At 40.4% G+C, this 13273-nt stretch overlaps 3 protein-coding genes across 3 annotated transcripts; all 3 read right to left on the bottom strand.

Annotated features, from left to right (window-relative positions):
• Positions 1 to 367: 367 nt before the first annotated feature.
• c1qtnf9 (C1q and TNF related 9) lies at positions 368 to 2334 on the bottom strand. Its single transcript, XM_006794562.3, has 3 exons — positions 2036 to 2334; positions 1867 to 1929; positions 368 to 1676 (listed from the first exon to the last, which is right to left on the bottom strand). Exons 1-3 carry the CDS (start codon positions 2220 to 2222, stop codon positions 907 to 909), a joined length of 1020 nt encoding a protein of 339 aa, XP_006794625.2. The 5' UTR covers positions 2223 to 2334; the 3' UTR covers positions 368 to 906.
• Positions 2335 to 3243: 909 nt separating this feature from the next.
• Positions 3244 to 6944, bottom strand: tagln3b (transgelin 3b). Its single transcript, XM_006794563.3, has 5 exons — positions 6627 to 6944; positions 5587 to 5818; positions 4610 to 4784; positions 4422 to 4524; positions 3244 to 4332 (listed from the first exon to the last, which is right to left on the bottom strand). The coding sequence occupies exons 2-5, from the start codon at positions 5764 to 5766 to the stop codon at positions 4191 to 4193; spliced, it is 600 nt and encodes a 199-aa protein (XP_006794626.1). The 5' UTR covers positions 5767 to 5818; positions 6627 to 6944; the 3' UTR covers positions 3244 to 4190.
• A 920-nt stretch (positions 6945 to 7864) lies between these two features.
• On the bottom strand, positions 7865 to 12436 carry abhd10b (abhydrolase domain containing 10, depalmitoylase b). The gene is made up of 5 exons (XM_006794564.3): positions 12316 to 12436; positions 11690 to 11876; positions 10736 to 10847; positions 8741 to 8878; positions 7865 to 8652 (listed from the first exon to the last, which is right to left on the bottom strand). The coding sequence occupies exons 1-5, from the start codon at positions 12434 to 12436 to the stop codon at positions 8311 to 8313; spliced, it is 900 nt and encodes a 299-aa protein (XP_006794627.2). The 3' UTR covers positions 7865 to 8310.
• Positions 12437 to 13273: the final 837 nt, after the last annotated feature.

Below are 13273 nucleotides of genomic sequence, written 5' to 3'. Positions count from 1 at the left end.
TCGAGCCCATCCCAAAATACCAGAAGAAGAAAAAAGAAGGGACTGAGTGATTGTCGCTAAACCTTTGTTCTGAGAGAGTAAACAGGTTACAGAAATAACACAGAGCACAGTCAACCTTTGTACAGTGTTTAATATCACTGTTTGTTTTCATGTGATCAATGCTCACATGTCAGCAGAATTTCATGTCCTAAAACCAAAAAAGAATAAAAAGAACACACACAGAATTTCAGAAGTGCTTGGAAAATCATAATGTTTAATAAAAGTAGCAGTAGATGGTGTAAAAGCACTCAAACACGTGTCAAAGTTTCCTATAAAAGCTTTTAACGAAGCAAGGAATGTAAAAACAAATTCCTCTTTTGATTGCTATATCTATCTGCTATATCTATCTGAGCACTGTCATCCGTGTTAATGTCAAAGAAGAATTTTGAACCAGCTTCCTTGTGTAGTTTAATGTACAACAACCAGTTCAATCTCAACAACACCCTCACTTGCTTTACATGTTAAATTTTAATGAGCAGTGTAAATGCCTTATATAGAAAAGTGTGTCGTTAGCTTGGTGGAGGAGTCAAATTCACATTTATACAGTACTTGAATAAATTAGTTACATTTTACCACTGCAACAGGCATTTTAGACTTAAATGTATTTTTCTTCCTGTTAAAATTGAGTTTTTCCTTCCCACTGTCGCCAAGTGCTTGTTCATAGAGGCTGTATGATTGTTGGGTTTTCTCTCTGTTGTTGTTACACAATAAAGCACCTTGGATCAACTGTTGTTGTGAGTTTGTGCTACATACATAAACTTAAATTTCATTTAATTAGAATTTGTTGACATGTTGAATCCTACTAACTTGTACTGTTCTTCTGCATTTTACTGTTTCTAGTCATAGTAATTATAAATGATCCCTTAATTAAGCCTCAAAGATTAAAAACCCAGAGAAGGTAGTGTCATCATCCTCATCAGCAAAGAGCCCATTAAATGGCTCTCCTCCAACCACCTGCAACCACACCTTGTCCCCGACCCCCAGATGCAGCACAGCTCCCCCTGCTGCCTGGTCCTCGCTGCCATTGTAGTTGTCAGTGGTGTGGATGATTTTTGCACCATTCTTCACGAGGGCCACTTTCACATTTCTGGAAAATACAGTGATGTGGTACGTGAAGAAGTAAGCACCTGCCGCGGAGCAAGTGAATCTCCCTGTTTGTGGATCGTAATGATTCTGCTCATTGTAAATAATCTTGTCAAACCGGATCGGTGCATTAGCTGCTGGGAGTTTAGTTTGAGCACTGAGTCCTACGGAGAAAGCACTTTTGGAAACAACAATTTCATCTCCCTTTTCACCCCTATCGCCCTTTTCACCTCGAGCTCCTCTATCCCCACGATAACCAATGTTTCCTTTGTTACCTGGAAAACCCATGTCCCCTTTGGGACCTGGCCTGCCAGGTGGGCCCAATGGCCCTGGAATGCCTCTGTCACCTTGGAGGCCAGTTTCCCCTTTTTCACCCTGTGGTCCGGGTGGCCCTAAACGTCCTTCAGGTCCTGGGGGCCCAGGCAGCCCAAGCTCTCCTTTATTTCCTTTGAGGCCAACAGGCCCTTGCACTCCCTGTGGTCCCATTTTCCCAGGAAGGCCCCTATCTCCATTATCTCCTCTTTTCCCCTTGAGCCCTGCTGGACCAGTTGTACCTGTAAATAATAAGAACACAATAAACCTTCTTTGAACTATAGGTATGGTGTTTACAGTGCAGTAACATGTTGCAAGTTACATACAGTGCAAACATTTTGATAAATTGCATTAATAAATGACAGTGGTTGTCACTCCATTTGCAGATAAATACACATATAGGTGCACACAGTGTATTGTAAAGACACATACCAGGTTCCCCTTTGTCTCCCTTGTGCCCATGATTGCCTACTAGCCCAGTAGGTCCAAGTTCACCTTTCCAACAATGATTGATGAATTATAACGTTATTATAAACTGTGAAGGTGGCACCTAAAACATGCAAAAATAAATAAATAAATAAAGTTTCTCTTGTAAACTTACCTCGATCACCTTTGTCACCTCGGAGTCCGTCGCGGCCATCTCTGCCAGGCATGCCATTGTGCCCGGGATCACCTGGTATTCCAGGATATCCACAGACACAGCCTTTACTTTGGGTTTCTTGCTGTGCGACACATCTGAATGCCAAGACGAGGAGCAGTAAAGCGATCCTAAACCTTGTCTGCAACATTTTACCAGTTTTACCTGTCTAATGAAATCAATTTCCCACAACAAATAAGCCTGAAGTCTCAATCTAATGCATAGCTAGCCTTGTTGCAGCATGTGTAACTTAAAAGCTGGCATGCACAATGAAAGAAGAAAAGATATCAGCTACAGAAAACACAAGCTGAGAGACAGTTTCAGACGAGAGTGACCTTAGACCTCTCAAAGCCATTGGTCTCTTTGTTGTTTTTGGTTTACTCATTGAGCCTGCCACACTGGTCACACATCACCTCTTCTCCAGTCTAGCCAAGGCTAATAATAAGCTTACACTCGAAGAGTCCTTGAGGGCCACACATGCAGAAGGCCACATAGTTGACATGAAGTGCCTATATAGTGAAGCAAGCATTAACCTTAACCAAATAATTACATATTGAGAATATATGCTGCCACACCAGAAGATACCAAGTTTTTATTGAGCAATTAAATAAATGGTACTATGAATGGACAGTAGACTGGCTGTTAATAGCAAACTAAAATGTCAGTTAAAGTATGTATTTCGCATATGTGCCATTTAACAGCCAAACAGATGCAAGCAAGTGACCCAATAAACTGGATCACTGAAATAAACGTGACCTTTTGTAGTCTAAACATTACATACCAGGTCACTATAATTGCATTTTGTTAAGTATCAAAATGGACAGAATAAAAGGATATGAAGGTTACACACACTTTGAAGTAGTTCTAGTCTTTGTTCTTACAATGGTAAGATAATCTATTAAAGGGCGTTACAGGAGCAGGGAGGGATTTAATATCTGACTGAAGTCTACTCAGCAAGGCAAAGGTTTGCTGGCACACAGGCTTGAATCAGAAACAAGCAGCCTAATCATTATGCTGCGCAGCATATGCTTTATTAGATTGTGTACAGTGAGCAGAGAAGAGAGGGATGGGCATGAGGGAGGAGCTGGAACATAAAACCAAGATAAGGGGGGAAAGAAAAATCCACCCAACACCCTGAGTACACAGCAGTTGCTCAACTTTTGCTTTGTAAAAACTGACACAAATACCTCTTATCATACTGTACTTTATTATTTTTTTTAAATAATTCTTCTTACAGGCTTCCAGATATAAATATATTTTAAAAATATAATACACATAAAAGGGCACATTCAAGCAGTGTAATCAACTGGCATCAGAGATGAAAACTCCACTGTTGTACATGTTGGCTACTGCACATTTACTTGCTTGTTGCGCACAAAAGAGACACAGTACAATATGTAATCTAACAAACAAATAACAAGGGCATGGCTCAGAATGAATGACTCTCATTTATAATTTGAGGCCAGTATATCAGGACCCAGTCTTTGTAGTCCCATAACCAGGCACCACGTGAGGTTGATTTGGTTACAGAGGATACTGCAACAAGTCTTCAGACAAGATAGCAGAGACATCGTCAGTCATTAAGTTCCATTAGGTTTAAGGCTAAATAATTACAGGGTAACAGTAGCCATCCTAAAACAAGCAAAGAAATGTAAATTAGTGTGTCGATAATTAAAAATGCATAGCATACGGCATGCTCTAACAGTGGCTTACAGTACTTCCGTAAATATGTACAACTCTGATGACTTGCATTGTATAGAGATTTTATTTAAACACTTTGCAAGACTAAACCGATGCTGAAACACTGAGTTCCACGTAAAGTAAACATCTGGACCTGAAAAGTAACCAAATGGAGTTAAGAGTGATAGTTAGGAAACAGCACGTGAGAACCTGGGAGAGAGGAAGGGAAGGAGAGTCCAAAGAAGGAGAGCTACAGCATCTGACATCATTTTTTTTCAAGGTGTGAATAAAACACTGTCTGGCAAAAGCAGCACTTTCAGGGAAACGGAGGTTAACGTGGCAGGTGCTACGAAGCTTAGGAAGGTTTTTGGGGCTACAATATTTGTGGTGTTAGGAGAGAGTAAGGTCTGGAAGCAGAACAGCAAGGGTAGTAATGGGTCTACATGATCTGACGGTGCATGCCATAGCCTGTCATACCAGACTGGGAAGCCCCACGGTTGCTGCCCATTTGGAGGCCAATTAAACTCTGTCCTTGGCGTAGCTGCTCGTCGGTGAATTCTCTTCGGTACCCCTGGGCTTTCCTGAATAGAAACAGCAATATGGTTACAGGATTAGCTGTGCAGTTGTGAAGAAATTGAGTTCTTTTTGTTTTGTTTTGCTGCGTATCCACCTGTGGAACCAGTCTCTATCTCCTCTGTATTGACCGTCGTCTTTGGTGACAGCCAAACTCCCCAGAGCCATTAGGGTCCTTTGGACTGCTGCCATGTCTTTTCCTGTAGCCAGATTGTAAACATTTTGTAAATCATCTGGTGACTATTAAATAGAGTAAACATGACTGCATCAGAAGATAGAGTTTACCCTCCCAGAGATCTACAGTTTGAAAGACGTCAGTGGTTGTGACTCCATAAGCTTCTGCGGCTTGGAGGAACTGGGAGATCTTCTCCATTTGTTTAAAGGCCATCTGAGTCTCTGGGATCTTTTTGATGGGTTCCTTCCCCCTCGGATGAAGGCTGTTGATGAGTCTACAGAGAATCTGGGACAAAAGAGGTCAGGAATCTGTATTGACTGTCATCAACCAACATACTGACCATACCATACTAATGACTCATGGTTCTTAAAGGAATAGCTCACCCAAAGACATTGTCATTTGACACGCCTAATCTAATATGGACATTTTTATTCTGGGTTGTGGGCTTATCTTCCCTTTCCAATTTGTACTTTAGTAACAGCTTAATTTCAAGAAAAAGTGTGGTCTCTGGAGAGGAAGAGCGTCTTCTAATTCACAAAAAGTCTGAGTCACTTTGCTGTGAACATGCAATGGCCTCTGATTGCATTACACTCTTATCTCTAGAGTTAATTATTAGTTCATAAATTGATGTATCTGCATCATATGATTGTTTTCTCTGAGTGTTTTTTTTTTTTTGTCAAAAAAAGCTAAAGAGCATGGCAAAAGACAGCAAAGTGAAGGGTGCACTGGTAAGCATCTTCACTTTGAAGATAGAGGAGCTTTTAAATCAGAGGCTTACAGAGATCAGTATAGCCATAATAGTTAGCAATTTTCAAATTGCCATTTGCTATCAGTGACTTATAAATAACACCAAACACAAGTATTCTTTTAACAACCTAATTGCAACTTAGCCAATAGTACATAAAGAAATTCTAATAAAAACAGAATATTAATATATTTATACTTTATATTTTTAGTATATAAAAAATATAAAAACTTTTTTTTTAGACTTTTGCCAACCTTGGGCTCTTTAAATCTCACAGAGCTATCCTAAATTATTTAAGGCTAGCTTCTATTTCAAGCAGAAAACTATGCCGCAGACACTCACTGTTCCATCCATCAGCCATTTCTGGAAGTTCTGCTTTCCCGGCTGTGGTTTCTCCAGGTTTCCTCCACACTGTGCAGTTATCCAATCGACCAACCTTTGCTCCAGGTCAGGATCATACTTCTGCTCAATCTTCTCCTGCACCTCTCGACTCAGTCCATAACTGGGCCCTCTGTTTGCCATTGTGGGTCTCCCAGGAATCTAGTATATATTTTCTATGCAGTGTGCAATTTGCCTGAAGAGAACAAACGATTTCATCATCAATCATTACACCAGTGCAATCTTCTCATGTTATATTTTATGTTACCATTTTGTCTGATCTAAATCAATTTTCCATATTGGTTACAATATTCTTTTAAATAAAACAAAATGTTAATGTTTAGATAAGCCACATCAGCACACGTCTCGCTTCCCATCCATCGGTCCACCCAGAGACATCTTTGGAGCCTCTAGCACAGAATGGGTGTGGTCCTCTCACTGCCGCCCAGAACACGGACAAGCCCTCTTATTGCTATGGCAACAATGAATCCCGTTTCCGGCACACCGAGCGCAAAGATGCGCTGTACTTGATGTCCGTTCAAGTATAACCTCCGCGCAGGCAACATGACGCAAATTAAATAATCAAATGTATTTTCACGAAAAGTTTATATCCTTTTTTTTTTTTTACATTTTTAAAAGGGAGCTTCCAACAATATACAGAAGTTCACGTTGCGCTATTTTTAGCAGCAATAGAGTTTAATTTAATTACGTCAGTCCTCTTTTACGCATAAGCGTTTTGGGAATACATCACCTGCCGTTCACTGCATCGTTCACAAAGTGCGCAGTAAACTTAAATGTAATGCATGAAACACAAAGTCCCGTTACCTGATAACACCATGCCACATTGCTACGCATTCTGCAGCTTGTTAAAACAGAAAGGGAGCCGTCCAAAGCTCACATGGCAGCCGTGACGCCGCATTGTTTGCATATATGCATTATATGCTGCAAAAGTCATGCACTCACAGCGTTTTCATCGAGGGGGTGAAAAGCAATGATGCACTTACTACTGAGGACAGCAGGGAGAAAGGTCAGATTCGTCCCGTATCCGATGCGTTAATTCCGCTGAGCTAAAGCTGAGCTGAGGCTGAGGATGCTGAAGTGCTGAAGCATCCGTGCTGATGGGACGAGGCTGGACCTCACTTTGTCCGGGAGGAGTGAGCCACTGGTTTTATATGGCAGCTCCCCCGGGAGGTGTCCCCAGAGTCACTCTCAGCACAGACTGCGACGTGACTGCGCTCCCGGATAGTGGTCACTGTAGTGCACGCTCAGCTCATTCGGCATTGAACGGATCCTCGTCAAAGCAGAGGCACATGATGGTGTCGAATCAAATCTTTGAACTACCGCCTGCGACTTTAAGGCAATAGTAGATGGAAATCACAGCAAACAAGATAATCATCTTTTATTTCATCACAGCTGATCATTTGGCAGCTACACTGACTTGCTCAACAACAGTTGTCTATGTTGTTTTCTTTAAAGTGCTGGTCTACCTCCTGGGTTTCTGCACAGTGCAGACACTGTTTGATTTCAGCACTGGGACCCATTCATTATAACTAATTGAATTTGAGCTTTATCTTGGATGAGCACTGTGGTTCAACTTGGACAGTGTTCTTTTTTACTTGATCCAGCTACACGATAACATAACTAAAATATGGGACACTCCTGTCCAAGCAGGAGCAACACAGTAAATGTAATTTATTAATACAGTCACAAGCTGACATCTGAGTTTTGTTTAAGCATGCCAGATGACTGGATACCCAGCTCAGCCATAAGTTAAAGGTCACTGCTGCAGTTATGTGGACCTGAGAGCTCCCAAGTGGTTGGTTTCACCCCATTGAGCATAGAGCACCCAGTGGCCAGTTACACGTTAATAATCAACAGCTCAGCGGCTCTTTTCAGCAGGCCGGAGTTATGTAACAGAAACGTTGTGCAAATACAAAGAAACCAAAAACTCTTGGTTTCTGCTCGCACTGACAATTTACATTGTACAAGTATCACTATATTCTTAAAACTACTAATGGTGCTGATATACGTTCGGGTATGACTTTTTGTAATTTTCCCAGTTAGACAAATGTATAGATAAAAATCCTCTCTGACTCAGAATAAACTATATTTTCCAACTAACATCTCCCAGTGCAATTTATTCTGAATGCACCTGAATGCAGCTTTCAGTTATTCTTTGTCGCCACATAATGTTGCTTGTGTCATCTGTGTGTGCACTTTCACAGACTTGAGACCTGCACTCTAGTGTGCAAAGGTTTTATTAGCCAAAACGGGTGAAAAGTGATTAAAAAGGCACAGGAAAACTGTGTTTCTAAGTAAAGATGGAGGAGGGAAGGAGGGGAAGAGACAGCCAAACAGTAAGAACAACGGCAGAGACAGCAGCAATGGCAGACCTAAGAACGGCTTACCAAACGTAACACTTGATACAATAACCTGGAGCACATACAAATGCAACCTGAAGATACAAGGGAACAGCTAGCAGGAGGGCTCCCTTACAATATAGTTTTCAATTTTCCAACATGTTAACATGATGAAGTACGGGATGAAAAACATAGATGGATAAAAGGTCATATTTGGCGGTGCAACATGCCGTTGTTTGGTAATATCCTTGAGGGTTGACTTCCCAGTTAACAAAGTCATTATCTTTTAATCTTAGGAACATCTCCGGCTCACTTTCCTATACCTTACTCAGACCATAGTGGTCAGCTTATCGATGAGATCGTCAATGGTGTAGACCATAAGCTTGATGTCGTCCTTGTCAGACATGCGGTGCTGGCCATGTCGTCGGAGGATGACGTCCACGTCGGAGCTGAGGACACGCTCTGCAACCTGCATGGAGATGTGCCAGGGGACGTCCTCGTCTTTGAGCCCATGAATGAGCCGCACGGGGCAGGTGATGGGGATGGGACTCTGGAGAACACAGTGATTTTCTGCCTCACGCAAAAAGTCCATGCTAAACTTGTAAACACCCTCCTCCATGTGTTTGGTGGGTATAGTCCACTCCCCCTTGGCCTCAAACTCCTTGCGTGTCTGCATTTGAACACAGATATCACACTTAGATGAGAAAATATTTAAAACAAAAAAGAATTACACATATTATTGTATTTTATATTCTCACCTCCAGCGGAAGAGAGTTGAACGCTGTGACAACATGATCAGCGGCAGTGGAGATGCCCACTAGCGCAGCTGTCTTCTCTGGTCTGGCAATGGCTGCCAGCAGCATAAGCCAACCACCTATACTGGAACCAACCAGTATCTACAAGATGGCAAAAACACCACAAATTATATATAGCTCAACTGATAGTTGGGGCGAGGAAACCCCCCCACAACAAACAAACAAACAAACAAACTTGGAAACCTCACTTCAAACATTTTTAAGAAACCACACATTCATGCAGTAGAACGGTTGAAAACAAAAGCTGTGGTATAAATGTGGCAACAGTGCCATCTTCTGGTGAAATGGGGGGGAAAGCAACACTGGAGAATTTAGAAAGGTTTTACATCTCTGTTATTGATTCACTCATGAACCCAGTTTAGTTACTGCAAATGAGAATTTTAAATGCACCCATTGAGGTGTCACTAAACCTGCTCCCAGCCCTGTTTTGCCTTTACTTGTTAGCTTTGGATTCACTGTGCAGAATAACGTTAAGTGCTGAGTTTGACACTAGAAGGCTATTTTCAGATTCATCTGGTAAAAGGGGAGATTTTCTCCGCGTCCACCTTCAACAACAGCAGAATTTCAGGACATTACAAGTAGCTGTGGCTACTGCCAGCTATGGCTGAGTATGCAGCTTACACGTAAATGTAGAGATTTGAAGCCTCCAGCACACAGACTCTAGGGAAGGGTTTTCAATGCAGCAGCAGAAATGCCGTGCTCAGCAACTGACCTTATGAATATATTTGTACATGTATAAGATCAGAATTTTTCAGTAGAGGACAATAAGATATTCTTTAGGTTTTGAATTGGGGAAGATTTTGCATGTCATGTGCATATGTCAACTTATTTTAGGTATTTGTTGTGTGTATTTTGTATGCGTTTTATCAGTCTACAGTCATGTGAAAAAAAAATAAAGCTTTCACTGGACTCTCTGGAGTCCTGTACTGCTTAATTGTATCCTCTTGCGGAGCCACGCACTGCTCCCATCACTTCTGCTATGTTTCTGTTGCCCTCTGACCACCTGCAGGTCCAATCAGCTTCTGTATCATACCGTCTCAAGCTTTATTTTAAGGATCATTGGTAATCAGACATAAACCCAGCACTGTCAGTGAAAGACCCCACAACTTCCCAGCCTAAAATGAGACTCATCTTCATTTAAAAAAAAAAAACAAACAAACAAAAAAACAAACAAACAAAAACATTTACAGGATTGTGCACCGTCAATGGAGTCAGTGGGTCAAATTTTCAACACGTATATAGCTCAACAATATCCTTACTTAGCACACTGGGTCTCCTGCGAGTCCCTCCTCGTCCCCAAAACGTAGTTTACGCTGCAGGAGACTCAGTGCCCATCACAAATGTGCATGTGCATAAGTATAGAAGTGGGACATCATGACGATACTACCACAATACTTTGCTCACGACATGACATTATTTGTCTATTTAATATTTTTGCAATACGCTGAATACTAGAATAACATAATCACCTCCTTTTATCAATATTTGTTTTATCCCACAAGATAAAATTATCTTTATTTTATTTTTGCAGCAAAATGAGATTAGCAAGCATACCTGCATTTTTGGTAAAACCTACTATAAATGTTGCCAGAAGACAGAGTGACTCGGGTAATTGCCAACCTCAAATACACTGAAACATGTGATGATGCATTACTTACCTGTAGGTTATTAAAAACAACATGTAGTTGCAATTTAACAAATTGAAGAAATGATTGAAGCTCTATTGCTAGGTACTGCATTTAGGTCCTTATTTTCAAGGTTTCGTATATTTGTTTGTCTGATATTACTGGTCTAATGAAAACCTTTGAGGATTATTCTCAGGAACCTGATAATCTTAATGCAGGACCAATGACCAAGCCTGCCGTTCAAAATTTACATAACTTGACTGATTACTTACCTCCTCTAACTAGCAATGGAATTAGCCTAGGTAATATTTACCTGTGGCCCCTCTGCCAACTCATCCAACACAAAAAGGACATCTTTTTTCCAGGTACCAATAGTTCCTTCTGATAGCACACCTCCTGAGGCTCCATGTCCTGTGTAATCAAACCTGGAAAACCACAAATAGCACAAAGTGGGTGAATATCTGAAGCTAAAACGATGGCAAGTCATACAAGGCTACAGACAAGTTTATGTGGACCTAACAAGCCTCTTATTGTTCAGAACTGGGGCCACTTGTTTAACCAGGAACTTCAGACTTCACACGATTATAGGTGGCGGTATTTTTAGGATAATTAAATTATTCATTAATTCATTCCTCTGTGCTTTAACAGACAACTATTTATTTTTCTTTCCATCATATAACTCTAACTCCCTCTCCTAACTCACTTTTTTTCTTCCTGACATTTGTTCTGCTGTAACAAGTGAATTTCCCCAGTGTGGGATTAATTAAATCTATCAATTAATCTATATATATTTCCATATAGCTATAATACTTTGGGTTTTCAGTTTACTTAATAGATCTTGTTTTGGTTTCAGCTAATATAAAAGATGCATCCATGCAAAAAAAGTCTCAGTTACTGTATATTCAAAAGGTATATAGAAATTGATATTGTGTGCAAACAAAAACACCGTATAGCAACAGCATATTTTTAATACTCTCCTACATATAGAGGTGTTTTCGTCTATTAACTTGAACATTAACAAGAACATTAAAAGACAACACAGTTGTACTTATTGGTCACATTATTCTTGTTTGCAGATCAAATTTATCTATTTTTAATTCTGTATCAGTTGGATGATGGTTTTTTCCCCCAATTCATTTATTTCATTTGTGCCTCTTGCAGTCCTATAGCTCACTTTGGATTGACTGTGTTTAGCTTTATTTTTAAACTTGATTTAATGCCATGCTCAGCATCGGGCTTCTCAGAGTGATATGTTTGGATAACTTACCTGAGGTATGAGTGTCCCAGTGACCTACAGAACTCTTCCAGCGCCTCAGCTTTCTGTCCATTCATGTTGGAGCCATAACCTGGGAGGAAAACCACACCTGGGCTCTTTCCCTTCACTCTTCTGTAGGCCAGCTTTGGGAGATCTGGTCGTGAAGCATACTGAACCGAAGATTTGTGCCTCCTGGGTTCTGTTTCACAGAACATTCATTTTGTTATTTATTGACATTGAATATTATTTACTGATACTGATTTTGTTACATTAATGACGCCCTGTACAGAATTTTCGCTCAGTTTGGCGAACTTTGCTGGACACATGTCATGCCCCGCGTAGGATAAAGCTCATCTCGATGCAAGAGCATGGGCATTTCTTTCACATCGCAGGAACATACCAGCGATTTACTCAAGCGAGGGTAATTAGCTTTCTAAGCATTTTAGAAATGCTACAAAATTTGACCAAAAATGGCGCAAAAGCATTCCGAGCGTTAACATTTCGCCGTTCATGTCCTAAATTTTTTTTAGGACGACGAAGTCTGTGCGAGCCACACCCCCTCCGACGTGTTTAAATACCTCTGTAAGACACACGAACGTTACCAAATGTTCCTGCCATAAGAGGACACCTCAACAAACCTTCCAGACGCTTTGAAGACAGAGCTGCGAGCCCCCCATTATTTAAAATCTGTGAAAGTCCTCTGCGGCAAGACCTCAGCGCGACGGCTGCCATACTGCTCCAAGACCACTGAGGAAACATCGCGAGAGTTGGAGCCGCGAGTCTCATTTCAAGCCGCACAACAGAAAGTAGATGTACATTGCGTCCTGTACTACTCCTGTACTACATTCCTTTACTTCAGTGGAAATATACTGCCTTAGCAATAAAAGCCACGCATTAAACTTGCGCTAAAAGTATAATGAAGAAAAAAAAATGTAGACATTTACACATTTGGGTGGGTAGTGGGTACCTCAAAAGGCTATTAAAGTGGAATACTTGGGAAAATGTCGTCACCTGCACCAGTGCAGTAAAGCTTCTTTATCTTGGCAATCACGAAAAAAAAAAACTTTAATCTGAAGTTTGTTATTATTTCTCTAAAACAAGCATACTGTAACCAAAAGCCCCTTTTGGTCACTCTTTAATTCTTAAGTGCATTCACTGAAGTGACAGCAACACTCAGACTTAGTAATACTAGCTCAGAAACGCATTAAGTTGTTTTATAAAAAGACTAAATAGATAATAATAATAATCAGTGTGCAGATTATCAAACCTGTAGTGCACACATGTATTCAACTTAATAACTACAGAAAAATAGAAAACAAAAAAACACACATAAAAGCAAACAGTGAGGTCTCTTTACATACAACTATGTATTATATTACGTATATATTTAAGAAAAAGATCACACATTAAATAAGCAACGCAAATCAAGTAAATCAAGCAACGCAAATCAAGTAAATAGCTGTTGTGAGCAATACTGCCTTTATTTATGAGTAAATGTCATCTTTCATGTTGTAGTTTTATAGTGTTTTTTAAAGTGTTTGTGCAGTGTCATGCATCATGTTTGATTTATTTTAATATCTTTAATATTAAATAATA

Source organism: Neolamprologus brichardi, chromosome 9, assembly GCF_056152115.1.
Source record: "Neolamprologus brichardi isolate AB-2024 chromosome 9, ASM5615211v1, whole genome shotgun sequence".
NCBI lineage: Eukaryota > Metazoa > Chordata > Actinopteri > Cichliformes > Cichlidae > Neolamprologus > Neolamprologus brichardi.
Note: the sequence above shows the minus strand (reverse complement) of the source record. Positions and strands in the feature narration are given on the sequence as shown.

What these genes read in the sequence shown, in the direction of transcription:
- tagln3b (XM_006794563.3), bottom strand. Translation starts at nt 5,766, where the DNA reads ATGGCAAACAGAGGGCCCAGTTATGGACTGAGTCGAGAGGTGCAGGAG. An exon ending in AATGGCTGATGGATGGAACA is followed by an intron (nt 4,785 to 5,586) that starts GTGAGTGTCTGC and finishes CTTTTGTCCCAG; the next exon opens with ATTCTCTGTAGACTCATCAA. An exon ending in GATAGAGACTGGTTCCACAG is followed by an intron (nt 4,333 to 4,421) that starts GTGGATACGCAG and finishes GTTTCTATTCAG; the next exon opens with GAAAGCCCAGGGGTACCGAA.
- abhd10b (XM_006794564.3), bottom strand. Translation starts at nt 12,436, where the DNA reads ATGTTTCCTCAGTGGTCTTGGAGCAGTATGGCAGCCGTCGCGCTGAGG. An exon ending in AGTTGGCAGAGGGGCCACAG is followed by an intron (nt 8,879 to 10,735) that starts GTAAATATTACC and finishes GCCATCTTGTAG; the next exon opens with ATACTGGTTGGTTCCAGTAT. An exon ending in TCAACTCTCTTCCGCTGGAG is followed by an intron (nt 8,653 to 8,740) that starts GTGAGAATATAA and finishes GTTCAAATGCAG; the next exon opens with ACACGCAAGGAGTTTGAGGC.
- c1qtnf9 (XM_006794562.3), bottom strand. Translation starts at nt 2,222, where the DNA reads ATGTTGCAGACAAGGTTTAGGATCGCTTTACTGCTCCTCGTCTTGGCA. An exon ending in AGGTGACAAAGGTGATCGAG is followed by an intron (nt 1,930 to 2,035) that starts GTAAGTTTACAA and finishes ATTGTTGGAAAG; the next exon opens with GTGAACTTGGACCTACTGGG. An exon ending in GGGAGACAAAGGGGAACCTG is followed by an intron (nt 1,677 to 1,866) that starts GTATGTGTCTTT and finishes TATTATTTACAG; the next exon opens with GTACAACTGGTCCAGCAGGG.